The 21,791-nt window shown below is 42.0% G+C and overlaps 7 protein-coding genes and 1 pseudogene across 7 annotated transcripts; 6 read left to right on the forward strand and 2 right to left on the reverse strand.

The window, feature by feature from the left end:
• The first annotated feature begins 360 nt into the window (after positions 1-360).
• Irk3 (Inwardly rectifying potassium channel 3) lies at positions 361-3,516 on the forward strand. Its single transcript, XM_018001160.2, has 6 exons — positions 361-783; positions 848-1,025; positions 1,627-2,022; positions 2,408-2,514; positions 2,573-2,909; positions 2,967-3,516. The coding sequence occupies exons 1-6, from the start codon at positions 572-574 to the stop codon at positions 3,333-3,335; spliced, it is 1,599 nt and encodes a 532-aa protein (XP_017856649.2). The 5' UTR covers positions 361-571; the 3' UTR covers positions 3,336-3,516.
• Positions 3,410-6,253, reverse strand: Grip71 (WD repeat-containing protein Grip71). The gene is made up of 5 exons (XM_018004397.2): positions 5,845-6,253; positions 5,487-5,784; positions 4,874-5,269; positions 4,394-4,815; positions 3,410-4,336 (listed from the first exon to the last, which is right to left on the reverse strand). Exons 1-5 carry the CDS (start codon positions 6,038-6,040, stop codon positions 3,678-3,680), a joined length of 1,971 nt encoding a protein of 656 aa, XP_017859886.1. The 5' UTR covers positions 6,041-6,253; the 3' UTR covers positions 3,410-3,677.
• A 1,974-nt stretch (positions 6,254-8,227) lies between these two features.
• Faf2 (Fas-associated factor 2) lies at positions 8,228-10,480 on the forward strand. Its single transcript, XM_018004398.2, has 3 exons — positions 8,228-8,804; positions 8,863-9,930; positions 9,990-10,480. The coding sequence occupies exons 1-3, from the start codon at positions 8,682-8,684 to the stop codon at positions 10,188-10,190; spliced, it is 1,392 nt and encodes a 463-aa protein (XP_017859887.1). The 5' UTR covers positions 8,228-8,681; the 3' UTR covers positions 10,191-10,480.
• A 709-nt stretch (positions 10,481-11,189) lies between these two features.
• Jwa (PRA1 family protein Jwa) lies at positions 11,190-12,422 on the forward strand. Its single transcript, XM_018003794.2, has one exon. The coding sequence runs from the start codon at positions 11,568-11,570 to the stop codon at positions 12,192-12,194; it is 627 nt and encodes a 208-aa protein (XP_017859283.1). The 5' UTR covers positions 11,190-11,567; the 3' UTR covers positions 12,195-12,422.
• LOC149269573 (uncharacterized) lies at positions 11,243-14,191 on the reverse strand (annotated as a pseudogene).
• An 87-nt stretch (positions 14,192-14,278) lies between these two features.
• On the forward strand, positions 14,279-15,498 carry Glyat (Glycine N-acyltransferase). Its single transcript, XM_018003788.2, has 4 exons — positions 14,279-14,675; positions 14,738-14,982; positions 15,042-15,215; positions 15,276-15,498. Exons 1-4 carry the CDS (start codon positions 14,496-14,498, stop codon positions 15,496-15,498), a joined length of 822 nt encoding a protein of 273 aa, XP_017859277.1. The 5' UTR covers positions 14,279-14,495.
• Positions 15,499-16,570: 1,072 nt separating this feature from the next.
• On the forward strand, positions 16,571-17,885 carry LOC108611260 (uncharacterized). The gene is made up of 4 exons (XM_018003786.2): positions 16,571-16,828; positions 16,919-17,166; positions 17,235-17,408; positions 17,471-17,885. The coding sequence occupies exons 1-4, from the start codon at positions 16,613-16,615 to the stop codon at positions 17,679-17,681; spliced, it is 849 nt and encodes a 282-aa protein (XP_017859275.1). The 5' UTR covers positions 16,571-16,612; the 3' UTR covers positions 17,682-17,885.
• A 1,228-nt stretch (positions 17,886-19,113) lies between these two features.
• On the forward strand, positions 19,114-21,776 carry Spn28Dc (Serpin 28Dc). The gene is made up of 2 exons (XM_018003784.2): positions 19,114-20,303; positions 20,628-21,776. Exons 1-2 carry the CDS (start codon positions 19,621-19,623, stop codon positions 21,589-21,591), a joined length of 1,647 nt encoding a protein of 548 aa, XP_017859273.1. The 5' UTR covers positions 19,114-19,620; the 3' UTR covers positions 21,592-21,776.
• Positions 21,777-21,791: the final 15 nt, after the last annotated feature.

Raw genomic sequence — 21,791 nt, forward strand, 5'->3', positions numbered from 1 at the left:
AATAAAACGATATTTCTGAGTAAGCTCTTAAGCATACCTATCGATAGCAATTTGGCTGCGGCCATGGTCGGCTCCATGCGCGCGCATATTTGAAATGGACCTATTTGCTGATAGCAGAAATCAGCAAAACAATGTAAACAAATCTAGGTTGATAAACCTGTCAACTGAAATTTGCCATCGTTATGGCAATATTTGCTGTAAGTACAAATGTATGCACTCTAATCATAAGAAACTAAATAAAGTGAAAAGATTTTGACGTTCTAATCTCTCTACGGGATGCACAAACACAGCCAGAGGCAAGTTGAAGATAATAAATAAATTAAAATACACATTATATAGATACAAATACGCAAGATGATGTGCACACTTTTAATGCCCTACTCCGACTCGGTCTCGGACTTGGATTCAGTGCCACTCGGTCAGTCAGTCAAGCAACTTGAGCGTGAGCGTCTGTGCACTGCAATTTAATTTAATTAAGACGAAAGACGACAAGTGAAATATTTTTTCGTTGAATCAATTGTCGAGGGCAATTAGACAAGAAAACAAATCTCAGTTACTGTCTACGCGTGGGATGATGAGTGCCGAAAAGCTAGAAATGAAACGCTCCACCTCGATGCCAGTGAAGCCAAGGCCCCTAAATCCCAAGCCCTTGGCTCGATCCCCGGAGAAGGAGACGGTCAATGATACTGAAACCGATTACTATCCAGAAAGTCCAAGCTGTCTACGCAGACGACGTAAATCCAAGCAAGCAGCCGATCAATTGGAGACGCGCAGCGAGCAAAAGTGGGTCAAAATTAAGCACACTATATATTATACACATTATATACCACTTACATAACTACCGCAGCTTTCCATATACGCTCGACTGGTCGGGCAGCACCATTGAGCTCAGCCCCGACTTGGATGCGGATGGCAGAAAGCGCAGCATGCATCGGGTTATGCAAAAGAATGGTCACGAGAACGTTGTCTTTCGTCGCATTCCGGAGAAATCGTGGCGATATATGCGCGATGCGATTACCACACTGGTAAGATCCGTGTTCGGCCACAAGCCTAGTAGCAAGACAGAGCAGATAACACGTGAACGATCGAATATCTATAGCATAACGCCCAGCATTCAGCGTAAATTGGATGAATTGGCTAATGAGTCGCCGACAACAAAGCTGAAATATAAACACATGCCCAAGCCAAATAATGACGATAGGGAGAAAGTAACATTTAGCATTTAGCATTTAGCATATACTAAACACAATAAACTCACACAATTTAACGCAAATCCAAAATATATATAACAAACATATTACTTGGGTGCTGCATTCAAATTCATTTCCATCGATGACTAATTATTTGCTATCGCAAAAGCTATCGACTAGTTGGTGCAAATATTATATTTGGGTGTCGAGCATCATTCTAACATGTCAATCTCATCGCAAACGATAACGTGCGTGTACTGTCACTAACGATATCGATGGCACACGTCAATCATCGAAAACGATAACATTGATTCCGTCACTAACGAACTCGATACAAACATTTAAATACAAATTCATTCCACACTTCTATCACGTTCCAATTGAAATCGATAGCATTCGCTCAGTCCTAACCAAATTAAATTTCCCGCCCACACAGATCGAGTTGGATTGGAAATACATGCTGACGATTTTCCTAGGCAGTTACTTTCTGAGCTGGCTCTTCTTTGGAGTCTTATGCTATATGGTTGCTTATTCGCATGGTGATTTTCTCTTCGATTCGGTTACTGATGAACGTTTGGGTGAAGGACAAGATCCTTGCATCTATGGTGTGCGCACCTTTGTGGCCATGATGATTTACTCGATTGAGACGCAAACAACGCTTGGATTTGGGGAGAAATATGCGAGTGAGGAATGTCCGGAAACAATTTTTCTATTTGTCATGCAAATGATGTGCGCGGCGGCTATTGAGGGGTCAATGATTAGCATTATTTATGCGAAGACTGCGCGTCCGGCCAAACAGTTAACGAAGCTCAAGTTCAGCGATAAGGCTGTGGTAAGTCCTCTTAACAATATTTACATTTGTATGTATTTACACAAAGAGAATCTTGTAAAAAAAATCGAACTGCTTCGCTCTTATGATCAATGCTAACGCAACTGTTAAAATTACTTTGCATACATTCACACATATGCATACATGTGAGGATTGCCAGTTGGCAAACCGTTGTATTTTATGTGGCCGGTTACGAGGAGCAGCTATTTCACACTATCGCACTATGCTCAAGGCTTACAGATTCCGTTGCTCGTTGACAACAAGATAGAGATGGAGAGAGAATAAATAATATGTTAAGAATCTATAACCATAATATATAAAACCATAGACATACATATATGAATTTACATACAACATATGTATATATATACATATGTATGTATTTCAGATCTGTTATCGCGATGGCAAACTATGTTTGCTCTTTCGCGTCTGCGATCCGCGGGAACAGCAGTCCATCGAATCGAAGATACGAGTCTACATGATTGTGGACAAACAGTGAGTAAAGACAAAAGAGAGATACGATACTTATAATGAGAAACATTTGCTTTGGCAGTACTCGTGAGGGAGAGGTCATCAAGACCCACACGGAGCTGAAGCTGGAGGGAAATGGCGAGCAGCTGATTGTCTGGCCAGACATCGTTTGCCATGTCATCGATGAGACGAGTCCACTCTTCGCCTTCAACAATGCCAAGCAATTCAATGCCGGACTGTTTGAGCTCTATGTGACAATTGTTGGCACCTCGCCGACCACAGCGCAAATGACCGAGGCGAAGACTTCGTATGTTCCGCGCGAGATTTACTGGGGTCAGCGATTCGCCAACATCATCCACTACGATGCCAGCCACGAGCGCTATATAGTGGACTATGAGAACTTCAATTCGACCATATCGGTGGGTGTGGCAACATTTGATAAATTGCTGTTTGTTAATTGCAAATTCCGTCTCCAGGTGGATATGCCGGTCAAGCTAAGTCCAGCGGAACAACTGCAGCAGCGACAGCAACAACAACTCGAGCTGCAGCTTCAGCAGCTGCATTTGCAAAAGCAGCAACAGCTGAAGCTGCAGCAACTGGAGCTGCTGCAAAAGCAACAGCAACAGCAGCAGGAGGTGCAGCAACAGCAACAGCAGCAGGAGGTGCAGCAACAGCAGCAACAGCAGCAACCGGAGCAACAGCAGCAAAAAAGGGTAGCATTAGCAATTGGAGCTGCAGCAAAAGCAGCAGAAAAAGTAGCAGCAACAGCAGCGGCCATTGCAGGAGCAACAGCAACAGCAGCAGTAAACGGAGGACTAACAGCAGGAGCTGAAATTGGCATATAGAATATATATGTTGGGAATCTGTTGAGTATTAACTACTATACTTATACATACTGAATTGATGTGCATCGTTTGAATATGGACATAAACAAATTTAATACCGTGATTAATAACAATAATACATATTTATAAATGCTTTTTAAGCAGTTGCAAACAGAATCATGAATATATAATCGAAATAGAAGGAATCTCTTTGACAGTGAAGAAGCACATAGTAAAATACAATGAACAATAGTTGAAATACTTATTAATAAACAAATAGATACACATACATAAAGCAAACAAAAGGACTGCTGGCATGCAACAAAATAATCAGTTAAATCGAAATATAATTTCAACAAGCTTTTAAGCCTCATCGCCCTCTCGCACGCTGAGCAACAGCTGCAGTTGCTCTCGCAGCTCCTCGTTCTCCTTCTGCAGACAGGCGAACTCATGCACAAAGCGATCCTTGCGCAGCAACAAGTCGAGTGTTTCGCGTATCTCCTGGGTGATATTCAGCTGCTGCTGCCAGTAGTTGGCCATCTCGCTGAAGAGCAGGAAGCGCGTCTTTTCGTCCGACCACTTGAGCTCTTTCTCCAGCTTAACGAAACGTTCGTCCATGAGGCTAAGCACCTCGGCATGCTCCTTGCGCACCTCGACCAGCTCTTTGGCCAACTCAGCTCCATCAGCTGCATCCGGCAGCAAGGCATCTGTGGACAGGCCGCTGGAAGTCTTTGGCAGCAGTTGTTGTGGTTGCATTTCAATTGGCTTCTTTGCTGCTGCTGGAGCTGCATGATGTGGCGTGCTGTTCCGGCTAGCCGGCAGCAAGCGCAGACGTTGCCTCCGCTCGACTTCGGCCATGTTTGGATTCTCTTTGTCGCTGCCGGCACAGCTGCTGGCAGCGGAGCAGTTGGCCGACTGCATCTCGTGCAGCTGTGTACTGTGTTCGTCCGTCTCGGCGATCTTCTTCAGCTTGGCATCGCCCGAAATATTGCTGCGATCGCGCAAAGGACCGCTTAGAGTTTCTGTAAGAGAATTCAACAGTTTTAGTTTTTGTATGTCAGCTTCATCTACGACCTTACGTTGTAGGGAATCCGCGCTGTCCAGGGAACTTAGACCCGAGCCAGTGGCACAAATGCTCTGACGCTGCTCCTCATTGTTTTGCTTTGCTTGCAGAGCATCCCAGTCGAAACTGTCGCGTCTGGCTGTGGTTAGGCGCGTGGACATGCGATCCAGGGCGCGCGGGCGCTGCGCATCCAGGAAGTCACAGAACGAATCACGCTGCTTGCCGCCATAGCCCAGGCTGCTGCTCATCGTCGCCAGCTGCTGCTGCGTCTGCAGCAGATTGGCTGCAATGGATTTGCGCAGCTCATCGCTGGGCGTTGGCTCCACTGGAGTACCAACCGATTTGCCGGCGTCCATGGTCACGTTATTAGAGCTAGTGAAGCTGCTGCTTTGCTGCTCTTCCGTGGGCATAGGTACAAAGGCGACGCGACTCACGGCACTGTCAAAACATATTCCATTACAGACGATTGTAATCTCGATATAGGGAAAGCACTTACCAGCCCTCGTGAACCGGGCGCACTGCTAGCGGCGCCTTGGTGCTACGCATGTCGTAGGCAATCAGCTCGCCTTTGAGATTCCCTGCACAGAAGTACGTGCCACACTCGCTCAATGCCACCGTAGACAGGGGATGCGAGTAGGTCAAGCGACCCGAGGACGACTGCGCCTTATTGCGCCGTATGTCAAATATATTGATCTTGCAATCGTAGCCTACGCTGACCAGCAGCGAGGGCTGTGTGCTGCACATGCTCACATCTCGGCAAGGCGCATCGTGCGCCTCGCTCAAGTTGAGGATGTTGCGCTTCGATTGCACATCGTAGACGCTGACCGCGCCCTTGTAGCTGGCAATGGCCAAGTGGAATCGTTTGCTCGGGTGAAAACGAGCCAGAGTGGAGCTGCAAGAGAAGAGATTTGATATTAGATTTCGAACAAAATATTAGAGACAGGCGAATAAGAGAAGGAATTGGATTGTAAATATCATGTATATATAATATGTATATAGACTGTCAAGAGTGAGAGGAGAGATGTCTTCCTTCACACTTCTAGCTACAAGTTTACTCATAGACATCCCTGTTCTGCCTTCTCTGCAGCTATTCTCAAACATCTACTCACTGCTCATCGATGGTGACCGTTTCGATCTTCTGCTTGGTCTTCGTGCCGTAGATGTTTATTTTGCCGCTCTCCAGCACAGCGGCTATATAGTCATCTGTGCAATTGTAGTCCACATAGAGCACTGTGCTGCGTGACTGGTCCGCTGGATAACGGTGAATCATCTCAGCAGTGCGAAAGTCGAAGAGCTTAACGAATCCGCTCGATTGGCCGATGGCAATTTGATTGGAGGCCGTTTTGGCGCAGCACACGGAATAGGCATTGTCGATGGTCAGTTTGCGCACGCGCTGTATTTCAGGAGCTGCAAGAGAACAGATTAACATACACATCTTCCTATTTATATTGCGCACTTCGTTTATACCGTTTGGCTGCTTCTCCTTTATGCGCATCACCGCCAAGCCCGCCTTTTTGTCCACCTCCACAAAGACGCGTCGCTGCGCGTTAAATTGAAAGTCTGTGGACTCGCCATTTGCATGCTCAAATACAGATTTCGTTTCCAAATCAGCGAAATCCGATAAAATGGTCTTCTTTGAGGTGGATATTAAATACATGTTCATCAAAAAATTGCAAATTGTAAATTTAAATCAAATACTCTTAGTTGGCAACTGCGTTAAAAAAAAAGAACGGCTTTGTTTTGTATGGTCTTGGCATTAGAGTTGCCAGACTGTGTCAAGTTTAGCAGCTGGCAAGGATATTAAATCTTATTTTAATTCATATGCCAAGGTACTTTCACTAACCAGAGAACACTGGTTAGTGGTATTTTTTAAAGCTCAGAGTTATATATGCATTTCGTTTCACTTCATATGTATTTCGTTTCATTCCACAGGCAGAGGTTTTAAGCAAAAAATGAGTAGCAGCTTTGAAATTGACTGACTTCATTCAAAAAATTCGTTAGTGAATTGGAATTGGAATTGGCGGCTTTGTTTATTGAGAGCTTGAGAGTTGCCAGACTGTGCTAGAGTTTGCCACAATAAACAACACATCTGTTATAATTTAAAAACTAAGCTACTTGTATTATATATTGTTCCATATAGAACTACATGCGTATATACTATGACTGTATAAAGCCAGCTACCAGACCATCGCGTTTCTTTTCTGCAGCTGCCGTATGGTCCCAGTTCACTAATCCATGCTCTTCGAACACAATCGAATTTTGATTCTCGGGCAGCAGCTCACAGTCCAACGTGGAATCTTCAATGGGCTCGCCACAATCCAAGATAAAGTTATGCAGCATGCATGCGGCCGCGACAACAATGCTGGCCACTTCCATTGTCCCCACATCTAAAGACTTCAGTCGTCTAAAGCGAGACATCAAGGCCGTGAAGGCACGCTCGGCGGGCGCATTCCACAAATGTATAGCCTGATTGTAGCGTATGTGACAAGGCGTTAACTCCCCATTGTTGTCCGCGTACGGTGTCATCAAATTGAGCAGCAAGGGGTAGGTCATTTCACCCACGAGATGCTTATCCGCCGGCATCAGCGGTTCTTCCATGTCAATTAATCTTTCAAACAGTTCGCTCTTCAGCAGCACGGAACACTGATTGTCGGGCACATCAATGTGCACATCAAGGAAGCGACTCCGCTCATCACAAACTGCCTGGAGTGCCAGCGAGGCGTACTGCATATGCCCCTGCTCCTCGCGCACGGGCAGTTTTAGTGGTATGCGACACTCGTCGATGACACCCACTACTCCAGGTAGTTGACTGCACTTAATGCCACACGCATTATCCTTTGGCCACTTCACATAGCAAGGCATCAATGCTGCGAAGCCTGATGTAACCCATTTGAATATCTCGTGCCCAGAGCTCTTGGATATTGCAAACGATTCACCCACTTCGCGAAATGATTTGCTGAAAGAAAATGTACAAGTATCCAGTAAACTGATATTTCTTTTAGTTAAAAGTGGAAGAGTCTTGCCTACTTGCCACTCAGGAGTGTTAGGGTGTATAATAGTTTCTCTGGCAGCGATACTCGCGCTATCGGCTGGTGGTGTTCCGCCCCTGCTATTGCTTTACCCACAGCCTGCAGTAACAACTGTAAAACATAACATTTATAATACGTAAATATAAAGGCTATAAGGCAAATAGATCACCTCAAAGCTGCTGCGCTTCATGCGAAACTGTTCCTTGAATTGATCATCCAAAAATCGTGGAATTTCTTGTTTATCCTTATCCACTTCATTCGTTGTATGTAGCACACTTAATGTACTTTCAGCTGTAGCCAGTCGCACGGCCTCGGCCAGCTGTGGGCCCAGACCTTCGTCCAAAAAGAAGTTCAGCATGAACGCTCTGTGTGCGCGTTCATTCATTTTACCCGGAAAAATGCATAGGTAAACAAAATAAAAGTAAACACAGGTCTAACAGCAACAGCTGATATGATAATATTGAAATAGCGATGATACGATGATAATTAGTATCGATCTATCGCAAAGAAATGTGAACATAATTCAAATGTAAATGTCGAACATGTATAAAATCATCAACATAGAGATGAGAGCCTTTTAAGGTATTTCATAAATATCGGTCTATCGCAATGACTTTGCTGTATTGGAGCAATAAAAATGTTAATGAGACCTGCAATTTGAAAGACAGTGGTAAAAATAGGCATTAAACTGTCTTATAAGTCTATTGGGACACGCTTGTCTAATTGAAGCCAATTTCATGAATCGATAATGTAAAATAACAGTTCTTACGAGAGCACTAACAGGCACTTAACAGCTACTTATTTGCAAAGGAAATCAATACAATTTATACTTGTCATATAGATAATAGCCCAGTAGTTATTTCTATAAGACATTTAAAGTAACTCTAAAAAAATATTATTCAAAATTAGCGAAAATATCTCTTTTCAAAATTGGCGATGGATCGCTGTTAATAACAGCGCAGCAAAATGTTAAGTTTTTGGTTGCCAAAAAAAAAACCCAACATATGTTAGATGAACGACAATCAGGGGTTCCGTTCGTTCAGTTTATTTAGTGAGTCTTGGCCCGTGCAAATATCAAATAAATTTGCCAATATAAATTACAAAAACTCAAATTGCGCACTCGTTTTGCCAATAGCAGCAGGCAGCAGGGAGCGGACAGACAAAGGCCAATAGAAAACGCAATAGCTAAAATAAAGACACTAACAATAACAGCAACTGCAACAACGACAACGACAACTACAACAAAAACAACAACACAACCACACCTGCTGCAAAATGGAGGCGGAGGGTCTGACAAATGAGCAAACAGACAAAGTGTTACAATTCCAAGATCTAACTGGCATAGAGGACATGAACATATGCCGCGATGTGCTCATGCGTCATCAATGGGATCTCGAGGTGAGTGTCGTGGGTCGCTTGCTTGGAGTCTTAGATTAACGAACGCATCTTCGTGCAGGTGGCTTTTCAGGAGCAGATGAACATACGTGAGGGCCGACCCACAATGCTGACTGCCTCGACAGATGTTCGCGCACCGGCTGTGATCAACGATCGATTCCTGCAACAGGTCTTCTCGGCGAACATGCCAGGCGGACGCACTATTAGCCGGGTGCCAAGCATCGGGCCAATGCCACGCAGTTTCACGGGCATCCTCGGCTATGTGATCAACTTTGTGTTCCAATACTTTTACTCGACACTCTCTGGGATTGTGCGCGCATTTATTAACATTGGTGGCGGCAACGAGCCGCGCATTGTCTCCGATCCACTGGCCGATGTGATGAAGTTCATAAGAGAGTATCACGAACGCTATCCGGAGCATCCGGTCTTCTATCAGGGCACCTATGCCCAGGCCTTGAACGACGCCAAGCAGGAGTTGCGCTTCCTGCTCGTCTATCTGCACAAGGATCCCACACAGAATCCAGATGTGGAATCCTTTTGTCGTGACACGCTGTCATCGCGCCCAGTTATTGACTATATCAATGCGAACACGTTGCTCTGGGGCTGCGATGTGTCCACGCCGGAAGGATATCGCGTGATGCAGACACTCACGGTGCGCACTTATCCCCTGATGGTTATGATTAGCTTAAGGGCCAACCGCATGATGGTCGTCGGACGCTTCGAGGGCGATTGCACGTCAGAGGAGCTGCTGCGTCGCCTCCAGTCGGTCATCACCGTCAACGAGGTGTGGCTGAGTCAGGCGCGAGCCGATCGACTCGAGCGCAACTTCACGCAGACGCTGCGCCGCCAGCAGGATGAGGCTTACGAGCAGAGTCTGCTCGCCGACGAGGAAAAGGAGCGTCAGCGCCAGCGCGAACGCGACGCCGCTCGCGAAGTGATTGAGGCGGAGGAGCGCGCCCGACGAGATGTTGAGCTACGCAAGGAAGAGATAGCTAGGCAGAAGATCGAGCTGGCCAACCTGGTGCCGCAAGAGCCGCCAGCCGATGCGGCAGATGCCATTGCTGTGGTCTTCAAGCTGCCTGATGGCACACGTCTAGAACGACGCTTTCAACAAACAAATTCCATTTTGGTATATCATCAAAGCTAATCCCTAAACTGTGCCTCATTAACGATCTGATTTTCTTTCAGGACGTTTATCATTTCCTCTTCTGTCATCCCGCTTCGCCGGATGAGTTTGAAATTACAACGAATTTCCCAAAGCGTGTTCTCTATTCCAAGGCGGCCATCGATGCAGCCGAATGCTCTGTCGATGAAACCTACAGCAAAACCCTAAAGGATGTGGGTCTTAAGCATCGCGAAGTGCTCTTCGTCAATGATCTGGAAGCGTAACCAAGCCCTACTACCACCAAATAACAAAAACAGTAACAAAAGAAAAATAACAAAAATGAAACATACAAAGGAACGGAACGAACACTGAAATCTGTGTGTTACCAGCTAAACGAAAACGCATTACCAAATAACTTGAACCAAGTTTTGAGTAGTCGTAGTCCTCAACTCGAGTCCAATCCGTTTGGCCCAGTCGGAGGTTGGAGCTTCAAAACAAACACGCAAGAACTCATAGACAACAACAAATAATTCCTAATTAATCATGAATATATATAAACAGAATTGTTTAACAATTTTTATGTTGATTTTCGTCTAACACCAATTTTTCCGCCCTTTAAAGTAACTTCAAACAATTTCCATTATTTTTTAGGGTTTTTTTTTTCTCACACAAGTGTTGATTTAGCTGTATTTACTTGGCATTATTTAATTTGAAGACAAAAATTAAATAGAAATGAAGACAGTTTTTCATGACGAAATACAAAATACAAAAGTTTGTAAAATAATTTTGTAACAATTTTATTCACTAAGTTTAAATCTAAATGAAACCAATTTTAATTGGGTGGTAATCTAAAAGATACAATTTTAAAATAATAGGATAATAGAAAATGAAAGAGATAAATAATTTGCTAATCAATCAACTTATATGAAATATTTTTAAAAAAAATTTTAGTTTATAAAATAAAATCAATTGCAGTTAAATTTAGAGAGTGACATATAGAATCGATATTTGCATCAAGTTTTAAAAAGTATCGATGTGTTGACAAGCCAACCATATTCAATTAAATATTATGCTAATTAGTTGACAAATCCTTAATAAATTGAATTGATCGTTGCAAAGACTAACGAATTAACAACAAACAAGTTCTTTTGATGACAAAAAAAAGAAAAGAAGTATTCTTAAGATTCTTAGTGAAGCAAATTGCATTTGAACATTCGAAATAAGTAGAGTATCGATAGATGCATTTTTAATTGGTAAATTCACTTTATCGATACGCTGACGCTCAACACAGGGTGACTCATGCCCGCATATCTCATGAGTCAACTTGTTAAAGGTATTTGTCGCACTTAATCAAAGAGCCACACACACACAAATTGCGTGTCAAGCATTGAAATTTCCAAGCTCTTAAACTGGACAGCAAATATAGTGACTCCGAGGAAGATTCCATTTGGCATAGCACAGACGAGCGGGCACGTCTATTGCCCAAAAGAGGAAGCGAATCGAATAGTTTTGGCTTGCGGCCCAAGTTAAGGCAGCTGGCGTCTCAGCTGTTTGACCTCGAAGAGGTGCAGCAATTAACGCGTGGCCTACGCCAAGTGAATTACCAAAAGCTCAGCCAGGAGTTGCCTCAGAAGTTAAACAATCCCAAATACTCAAAAACCATGTCGGCACCATCAACCTCTTCCGTTGGCGATGCGGCTGCAGCGCTCTCTGGAAATTTGCAGCTTGCGCCACTCCGAACTCTGGATGACTTTGTGCTCGGATCGGCGCGCTTTCAGCTGCCCAACTTGAAGGACTTTGACAAGTGGGGCAACCGCGTGGTCAAGAACTTGCTGTACTATCAGACGAACTACTTCCTCGTCTTTCTGGCCATCTACGTCATCATGATAGCCTGCAATCCCATGAAGATCATCAGCGGCCTGATTGTGCAGGCTCTGCTAATCGCCATCATTTGGCAGTTCTTTAACAGCAAGTCCAAGACGAACTTCATAGCCAGTCGCCTGACTGGTGGCAACCCGATTCTAGCTCAGCAGCATGCCCAGCAAAAATGGTACATCCTGGCAGGCGCCCTGTTGGCTGGCTATCTGTTCCTGCACATGATTAGCGCGGTTCTGCTGACGGCCTTCACGCTGCTGCTGCCCGTCTCGGTGACCTTCATCCATGCCTCGCTGCGGCTGCGCAACATGAAGAACAAGCTGGCCAACACCATCGAGAGCTTCGGCCCGTCCACGCCCATGGGCTCGCTCCTGGATGCATTGAATGTGCGCGCCGAGGGAGTCGTCAATTAAAGCGGCAGATAAATAATGCTAATTGTTGATCATGTTTGAGGGAATGTCTCCCCCTTTTGAATAGATGCTTCGATTCACTGTATACACCTATATATATATCTATATTTATATATTATGATTTGATCTTTTTTACGTTTAAAAATGAATTTCTTATTCACGTATTGTTTCTGCTAATCAGCAATTATAAAAGTCAATAAAAGTTTTCCCTTAAAGTAAATCATTAAATAACGAATTTCTGATGCTTACTCAAAGTTCACATGGATTGTGAACATGCATACAGATGGATGTGATTGTAATATATATATGTACATACATATACATTAAAGAGCTTGATATACTTTAGGCAAAGACAGGCAACACTTATTTACCAATTAATCGACTGGCTATTTGAAATAAATAGATTAGATAGCAGCACATTCGATTTAAAGTCTGGTACATGGAAATATATGGGCTATATTAGATATAGGGTACAGTAATTTGATTTGAAAATAGAATAATGTTTGCCAACAAATCGAATGACTTCCATAGCAGCTTAGAATAGAGCCTACATCTAAATATCTATAATTTCAGGTATATTCTCCTTTAGTCGCTTTGAGTATGTGAGGACACTTCGTTCAGGTACTGAACTGAAAATATCGTTGAATATAATGAAATACAAAAGGAAAAGACTCTCTCCAGCAAAAGTACACAGTCCTCGACTAATCTAGATTCCCGCTAGCGGCTTAATATTGATTTCAAGCTCTAACGCAACTCAACCGTTGCTGGACAACCAGATAATAGCTGCTGCGTGCTTGAGAGCCAATCCCTGGACACTTGGTGTTTGGGCGCGCACACTGTCACACCATCCAAAGAGCAATAGTTCTTGTCGTTTATCATTGTGAAGTTCAGCTTAGCATCGCAGCTAGCCATCAAGACAATATCATTTTCGTTCTTGTGCGAGACTTCCAGTAGCTTCGCATTTACGGCGCCCAAGCAGTGCGGCACGTGCCACAACCCCTGATATTCTGCAACAATTTTGCGCCAATCCGAGACCTTGGGATGTGGCATAAAGGCGGGTGCTAGCGTATTCCACAGGACTTCGCTCATATCCTGGATAGTGGCACGCACTGTGGAGCAGCTCATTCTGAAGGCCATCGACAGATCGACCACCATGGTTGCTTTCGTTGTAAAAGATCTTGGCAAACAGGCCATCAATATCGCGATTCAGATTCTCCTCATTCACCCAAATCCTGCGCCGGCTCTCATTCACGTTTTCCACTTCGCCATGTCGCCGCCTCTTGCTTGGCGGATCTTCAGTTGTCACTTGGATCTTTGGTCGCTTTGTTGGACATTTTTCTAACATTACCAGCGCTCCATAAGCCAAATGAACTATTTGTTGCAGCCAGTGCAAATCTTCGACGTCCATTTTAACAGAATTGAATTCCGCGCGCCGCGCAGCTAACAATTAGCGCACTCAACGTAAAACTCCCCGGTTATCGATAGAAAAGGATCGATACTTAGTCAGCTTTTCGTAGATGGCGTAAGAAGCGTTTCGATTTCATATCGATTCAAAAGTAAAGTATCGATATGCAGTTTGATGTTCCGTAGGAATGTAACTTCAGTAACGGCACCAAACGTAATTAGTGGTAACGGCTACGGTTGAGCGTAAAACTCCAATGGTGAAATATCCATATTAGCTTTTTCAAAATATTTTCTACTTGCTTGAAATATATTTGACGGAATTTGATTAAATAGCATTTATAAATACTTAACAATAAAGTTAAAATAGTAAATTAAGCTATGAATAATTATCTAATTTAAAAATAAATGTATGTAATAACTTAATTTAGTTTTATTTTTGTAATATAAAACTAAATCGATCTTACCCTCGCGCTTTTGCTGGATTGCAATTGTGTTATTAGCGCGTATTTTGAATGCTAATCGAATGCTAGTCATAAATTATATATTTGTAGTCGCTTTAGGGTTATAAATAGATTTGCAGAAAGTGCTCCGCAATTGTTTCCCTTCGCGTAGCAGAATCACATTTTGTCACAGAGACCAAAAGCTGAGAGTCAAAGAGATGAAAATTGTGGACTCCCCCGTTGCTCTTTGTCTTGTTACTGCTGCGACAAATAAAAAAGGGAAAATGTATTCATGTGTATGGAATATATAGTAAAAAAAACAAAATGACATAAGTGGTTTTCTTTCTTTGAAATTTATTTTTGCTTAAAAAGTAAAAAGCGCAGTTTCCAATTAGTGCGCATTTGTTAGCTGAAGTGATTGGTAGAACAATTGACAAAGATAATAATTTGAAAACAAAAAATGTTGGAATTGATGCGCGATCATTGGACTCTGCTACGAGATGTATATCAACACGATCGCACAAATCTAACGGGCTACGATCTAATCAACATGTATATAAATAACAACGATGAAGCGAATCATGTGAAAATGTACACGACAGACGATGATTGGCTGGATCATGGAACATTTGTGCTAATCGTTAGTACTATATGAAGGAAATATAGACAATATATATGTAGTTATCTTTATATGTATTACAGCACAACAATATCAACAAATCAGATATATATCTAAATACTCTAAGTGGTTCGTTCAGGGATCTACAAAATCTGCTGAGTTCTCTTCAACTGAACGATCGAGTCTGGTTTTGTGGCTATAAACAGGTATTGAAGTTAACTGTAAATAACTATTGCCTTGAGAGAGGACTAAGTTTGAAGAAGTTGGATCAAATGGAAACATATGTATATTATTTACCTAAAACGACTATAGAATCATTCGATAGTCGGTAAGATATGACTTAGTTTAACATATTATATATATGTGTATATAATACATACTCTTCAGTTTAATTGCAGATATAAATTTCGCTCCATTGAACCTTAAGCACGCTACTTTAGTTGATGAACATTGGCCATATCGTTCAATTGATTCTTTGGCACTGATCGAGGATCGCATCCAAAATCATATTAGTGTTGGCGCTTTCGATGGAAATGGTCAACTTTTGGCCTGGTGCTTGAGGTGGTTAACTTCAGATATATCCCTTATACATATATACCACTAATATATCCTCTTATTCAGAGCTGTCCAGGGAAGTCTCAGCAATTTGTATGTGTTACCCTCTTATAGGCGTCTCGGTCTGGCTTCTTTACTGGTGCGACATATGGCTAAAAAAATTGCCGCAACTGGAGCCGAGGTTTTGGCCACGATTGCCTTTGGCAATGAAATTTCCCAGCTATTTTTTGAGAAACTTGGTTTCAAGCTTATCGACAGTATAGTCTTCACCATGGTGCCTGCACTATGATCGAGCTATATAGAAATCAATTTTACTGTATAATTATATATAGCATATATCAAACATGAAATACCTCAACAAAATATAGAAAATAAAGCTCATTGCTGAATGTAAACAAACAAGTGCTCTCTATTAAATATAAATGTTGCATGATAATTATTACTATTAAAATGTGTTACATAACGTTTATTTATTTTCAGATAATTTAAAATTAACTCATTTCAATTTTGCTGAATGTGTTTGAATTCGCTCCAATTGCTCATACTCCACTATAATCCACTGCAGCTTCAATTACTTTGAGCTTCACCCGTAACCGTTTACCAGCGAATATGCAGAAAAAATACTCTGCACCATATCGTAACCAACCAGCAACAGGTCAACGAATCGACTGAGCAAGAGCTGACAGATGCTTCCCATTTTATAGACAGCACAATTCGCTCAAAATAGGAGCTGAGCGCGTGAGAGCTTTTGTTGAGCTAGTTGTCTTACTCATTAAATACGAAGTGCATGCTGAAGAAGAATAAGTGTACTTATTACCGACAGGCAGAGTAACGGAGATAACTAAACCGACTCAGCTCTTCTTACTCATTGAGAATATCATTGTTAGATTTTAGTTGATATTGTATCCAAGTAGAATTAGTTCGTCTAGGCATAGTATGTATGTATCGTGCACATGTTTTATATTATGCTTGATAGACCTTCACAGTAATCTAATCTACTGAATGAATTTACAGTTTAGTTATCTGACGAATTATCTTTTTACTGATTTTTCAGCGTTTAGTCGAAAATCTTTGTCAACGCCGGCCAGCTGTTATTAATCTTATAGTATCAATGCATGCTGAGACTCTCTTCATTTAGATCATAATTTTACCATTGCACCGGCTGCACTAGAGGCCTTGCACTTGCGCACACATATGCATATATGTATGTTTATATGTCAGTCGTTTGTATACAGTTACATTTGATTACTTGCGTTTCGTTTTTTGAAAATTGTAAAATGATAAACACATGTACCAAATTGTTGTCAACTGACTCTCTCTCGCTCTTTCGAATTCGCCTATTTATAGAAGTGCTTATGACTTCGCCCATTTTAGTTGTCGGGCGAACTTGGAGCCGGTTGGTCATGTCGCAAATGCAATACGAATCTCATTCGCTTGTCGAGATAAGCCGCAGTGAATGGAAAACTTTGCTAGAGCTTTACAAGCACAAACAACTTGAACCCAATGGATATGGGCTAATAAAAAATTATATTAAATGGGTAGCTGAAGATGAGAAGGTGGATGCTAAAATATACTCGCTCGATGGCGAATGGCAAAGCGATGGCACTTTTGTAATGATTGTATGTACACAAAGAGAGTGCAGTTAAGAAGAGAGTAAAGTAATGAGAGTCTGCTCAATAAATTATGCACACATTTGCTACTCTTCGTAGGTTAACCATGGCATGGCCTTCAAAGAGCTCTCTTTTAATACACTCAGCGATAATTTTAAGCGATTGACAAATGCAATGCTTTGTGTGCTATACGAAGCTACCGATGCTTATTTGCTCACAGCTTATGGAGAGCGGCTTATACCAGTAGTAGATGCCTTAAGAGAGAAATGTAAGAGCATTTTGAAGAGAACGGATCAAACAGTCTGGTACAGAGCGAGCAAAGAGTTAGTGGCAAGCTTTACAGCGGAGTATGTATTTTTTATAGACCATAGAAAGCACTGAAAGTTCTATTAACATTTCTGTTTTGATTTTTTAGACCACCTGCTGGAATCGAGTTGCGTCGCTTGGAGGTGAAGCACGCCTCGGCCATCAATGAAATCTGGCCGCATCGTTCGGAAGGTTCTGTTGCATTTGTGAAGAGCTTGATAACTCACAATATTTCAGTGGGCGCTTACGATGAGCAAGGCAATTTAATAGCCTGGTGTATGAGGTGTGAACGATAACCTATCGAATATGTATATGTGTGTTTGTTCTTAAAGAGTTCCTTCACAGATTACCTAGTGGAGCGTTGGGTCTGCTGCGGGTTGTGGATACCCACAAGCGCCTTGGCTTGGGTAGTTTAATGGTTCGTTATTTATCCAAAAAAATTTCGGAGCTCGGAGATGAAGTTAGGGCACCTGTTGTAACAGAGAATACGCCCTCTCGCAAAATGTTTGAAAAGCTTGGCTTTCAGCAGATCGATCACGTTTACTGGAGCTGGTAGCGACAATTAATATTTATGTATAGCGCTACTCAAAAGAAAACTTTAAGATGAGGAATGCCACAATATTCCAATATTCCAGAGTATGTATTAGAAATGTTAATTTCTTTGTTTTGTGGTTTGAATTGCCATTCAACATTATGAGCTTTTACTTTTGTTAAAATAATAATAATACTAATAACAATAATAATAAATTTATGCACATGATTTTATTGTTTTTATTTTAGAGTATTTAATAGTCGAGCATTTCTGACTAAATCATCCATTGTTGCGTGAGTTAAGTTTTAATTAAATCTCGTTCACATAACTAAAAAATCTTGATTTGTTTTAAAATTATTTTTAACTACAAAAATAATATCCGAATATAATACTTTTAATGACACAATCATATAGTCATGAAATGCATTATAAATTTGATAATTGAATCATTGAAATATACATAACATATCCGTTGTTTTCCAATTTGGAAAATGAATAATTTTCTATTGAAAAAAGTATGGAAATTAATTTGACGCAAATGAAAAATTTACCAGCTATACATTGCAAATCAATATTGACATATGCTAAGGAACTATACGACTTACAGGCGAAGGGGGAAACACCCACAATATCTCAAAAAGCAGTTCGAAACAAACTTTCCCAGTGAACCCCAAGCAAGAGTATGACAAATCTTTGATGAATAAATCAATATACATTCATATGCAAACTGCCAATCTTAATATTGTCTCAAACACGAAATTTCTGCATACATTATAGGAGTAGATAATACGTATACAATAATCTCTAAATATTTGCTCAAATACTTAGTGTCAAACAGAGATGCGTCAAAGAGAGCGTCAGGTATTAGTATTCTAGTCGCATGGATGGGAAGTTGAACAATGAGCATGATAATCAACAGAAAAGGGGTTAGAGAACGCATGACTAGAGAATACCCTATGCAAAAGTTCGAGCTGCCTTTGCATGAATATCAACTGCTGTCTATACGTACACTGATGGCCAAAATATTAAGTACAGCAAGTTAAGTTGGTTACCGGCTAGCCTTGAAATGAACTGGATCAGAAAATAAACCATCCAAAAGACATACGAGTCAAAAGCATATATAAACACATACAGTAATGTCTGCAACAGTTGGTATGAACCAAATTTATTGTACATAAATGTATAATAAAGTTTCCACTTGCACAATTTTACAGTTCAGCTCATAGTGATTAGTTCAATTCACCTAATCGATTAATCGGTTTGCTGCCACACGATAAATTCTTGAATGATTGTTCTCTACTAGCCGTTACGGATTACATATATATGCGATTTGCTATTTACTAATTGGCTGGACATGCCTTTTTCCCTAAGCTTTTTGGTAAGTATTGAGTAATAAGAGATATCCGCTAAAGCGACTCATCACTAAGCGCTAATTTTATTCCTGAATACTTAATAGATAGCGAGAGAGAGAGAGTGAGAGTCTAAAGCCTGCTGATAGATACTTAAACATACACTATATTTAGATTGAGAGTATAAAACTAGATACCTATTTGGATCAACTATTTAATGAGGCAGAATCGAACGTAGTGCATGTCAACAAAATGTAAACAATAACGGGGTAAACCCAATGCAATGAGTTGTCATCAAAGAGAGCGCTCAGGGAGCGTCAGAGTTAAGAAGAGGCTGCGAGAGATGGTGAGTGAGAGAGTGTTCATGTGTGTGTGAAACGGAAGGGGTGCACATGGGACTGGGCTTGGATCGCACTTGTGATAACGAGTTTTATATATTTTTTTCGCATCAACCTATAAACTGTTGTGCACAAAGCGTGACAAGCTCAGTTTAACAGCAGCTTTAGAGGCGTTAACATCGCGAGCGTTAACTGCTACACATATACACACATATATACATATTATATGTATATATAAAAACAATTCGTAACTAAAGATAAGCATAAATTGTCCCAATGTTAGGCTCGTTGTTTTTGTTGGCCTTCGCCTGCCTGTTTGTCATTGGCAATGGCGATCTGGATTTGTGGCGCGATGTGCGGAGGCCGGAGCATCAGGCTCTGTTGCAGAAACTGAACGAGGCACACTCGACAGCCAGACCAGCATATTTAGCCCCAACGGCGCCGCCGCCGCCCCTGCCACAGTATTTGCCTAGCGTTCCCGCTATGGCTCAGTCTGTTGCTGCCTTTCCGAGCATCGAATACGCTGGCTCCAGTTCGGGCAATGTGGATGTGGCCGCCTCGGATGACATCGCACGCAACGTACTCACTTTCGCGCAGAATCTCTCCAATCAGATCAATGCCAACTATCGAAAGACAGTGATTTTTTCACCACTAAGCATTGTGTCTGCGCTAGCTCTGCTACTGCTCGGCGCCAAGGGACGAAGCTATTCGGAATTGGTTACCGTCTTTGGTCAAACGGATATGGTTAAGCTTCACGAACAATTCGGCTTGATGCTGCAGGATGTGCAGCAGCCAACTAGCCAGACGACGTCCCCAGTGCGTCAGCTGGATGCGTGGCACAGCAATAGCCTGCGCCGCAGCCTGCGCAACTATCCGCGCAATCGCCACGCCCCACAGGAGGTGCATGTGGCTAATGGGCTGTTCGTTAAGCACGGCTACAACTTGAATCCAGATTACAGGTGAGTCAATCAATCAATCGATTCTCAATAGTAACTTGGAACTTATATAGTTCCGGTTTTTCTATAAATATTTATTAATAATGTGAGAAACGGGAGTATATTTCATTTCGAGTACTTTAACTCGTTTTACATCAACAATTCTTTACATTATAACGGGCATCTCGCTCGTGCCTGTTAGAAATGTGCAATTTTGCGATAGCCATTGTTAAATATCGATTATTGCCCATCGGCCGCAAACCAAATTTACACAAGATTAAATCATTTTTAAGAAAACTTAATTTATATTAAGAAATGAATCCAATATTAAAAATTCTTCTCTTACAGACAAGCTGTCGTTAGCATCTATAAATCGGAATTGCAAATGCTCGACTTTGCCAACAGTCCAGCGACGGCCAGATACAATATTAACTCGTGGGTGGAGCAGCAAACTAAGGGCAAAATTGAGAATATAATCCCAGACGATTTGCCGCAGGAAACGCGCATTGTAATGGCCAATACCCTGTACTTTAAGGCTATGTGGGAGATCGATTTCATAGCCAGTGCGACGAAAGTTGAAAACTTCTATCCCAATGGCGAAGGCAGTCAGCCCGTGATACCCGTCGATATGATGGTCGGAGCCGGCGCGTTTCCCTACTACGAGGATCAGCAGCTTGACTGTCGGATCATTGGATTACCTTACCATGGCAATCTGACCACAATGTATGTGATTCAGCCCATGCGTTCCTCTGTGGAGCAGTTGGCATATTTGCAGCAGAGACTGAGTGCGGATGCGATTGAGAACATGATAAGCCAGATGACAAGGCGATCGACAATTATAGCTTTCCCCAAGATGCATCTCACAGAGTCCTTTAAGCTGAACACATTGTTACAATCGATGGGAATTGGCGGAATCTTCAACCCAGTACAAAACGATCTTTCATTGATTGCCTCAAATGAACCAACTGTGCAGGCACCTCAAATTGGACGCAGTTATTCGGATGGCTTGGGCAGTTTGCAACGTTTGGTGGCTCAACGGCAATTGGCACAATCGAGTAAGACACCCACGCCCCCCTCCGATCTCATTGTGTCCGATATTCTGCACAAAGTGGACTTTACGGTCAATGAACAGGGCACCGAGGCGGCAGCTGCCACAGCAGCTATACTGAAAAAATCCGGTCCAGAGGTGCTGTTCCGGGCGGAGACACCTTTCATATTACTGGTGCGTCACGATCTGACAAAACTGCCCTTGTTCTATGGTATGATCAATGAGCCACCCACAGCCAAAGCGAGTTTAATGCATAAGAATTAGAGACTAATCTAACTTCATAATTAGAAACTTAAGTAGCTAGCAATTTAAGTTGAGTGTATGTATTTAGAAAAGATTCTTCAATAAGATTGTAGGCTTATAATTTAAAATATGCTCCACAATCTGCCTTGTGTACATACATATACAATTGCTCCTATTTATAAAATAAATTTAATTTAAATTTAAAACATTGTTCTATTTGC

This window comes from Drosophila arizonae, chromosome 3 (assembly GCF_054131065.1).
Source record: "Drosophila arizonae isolate 15081-1271.41 chromosome 3, UAZ_ARI_1.0, whole genome shotgun sequence".
NCBI lineage: Eukaryota > Metazoa > Arthropoda > Insecta > Diptera > Drosophilidae > Drosophila > Drosophila arizonae.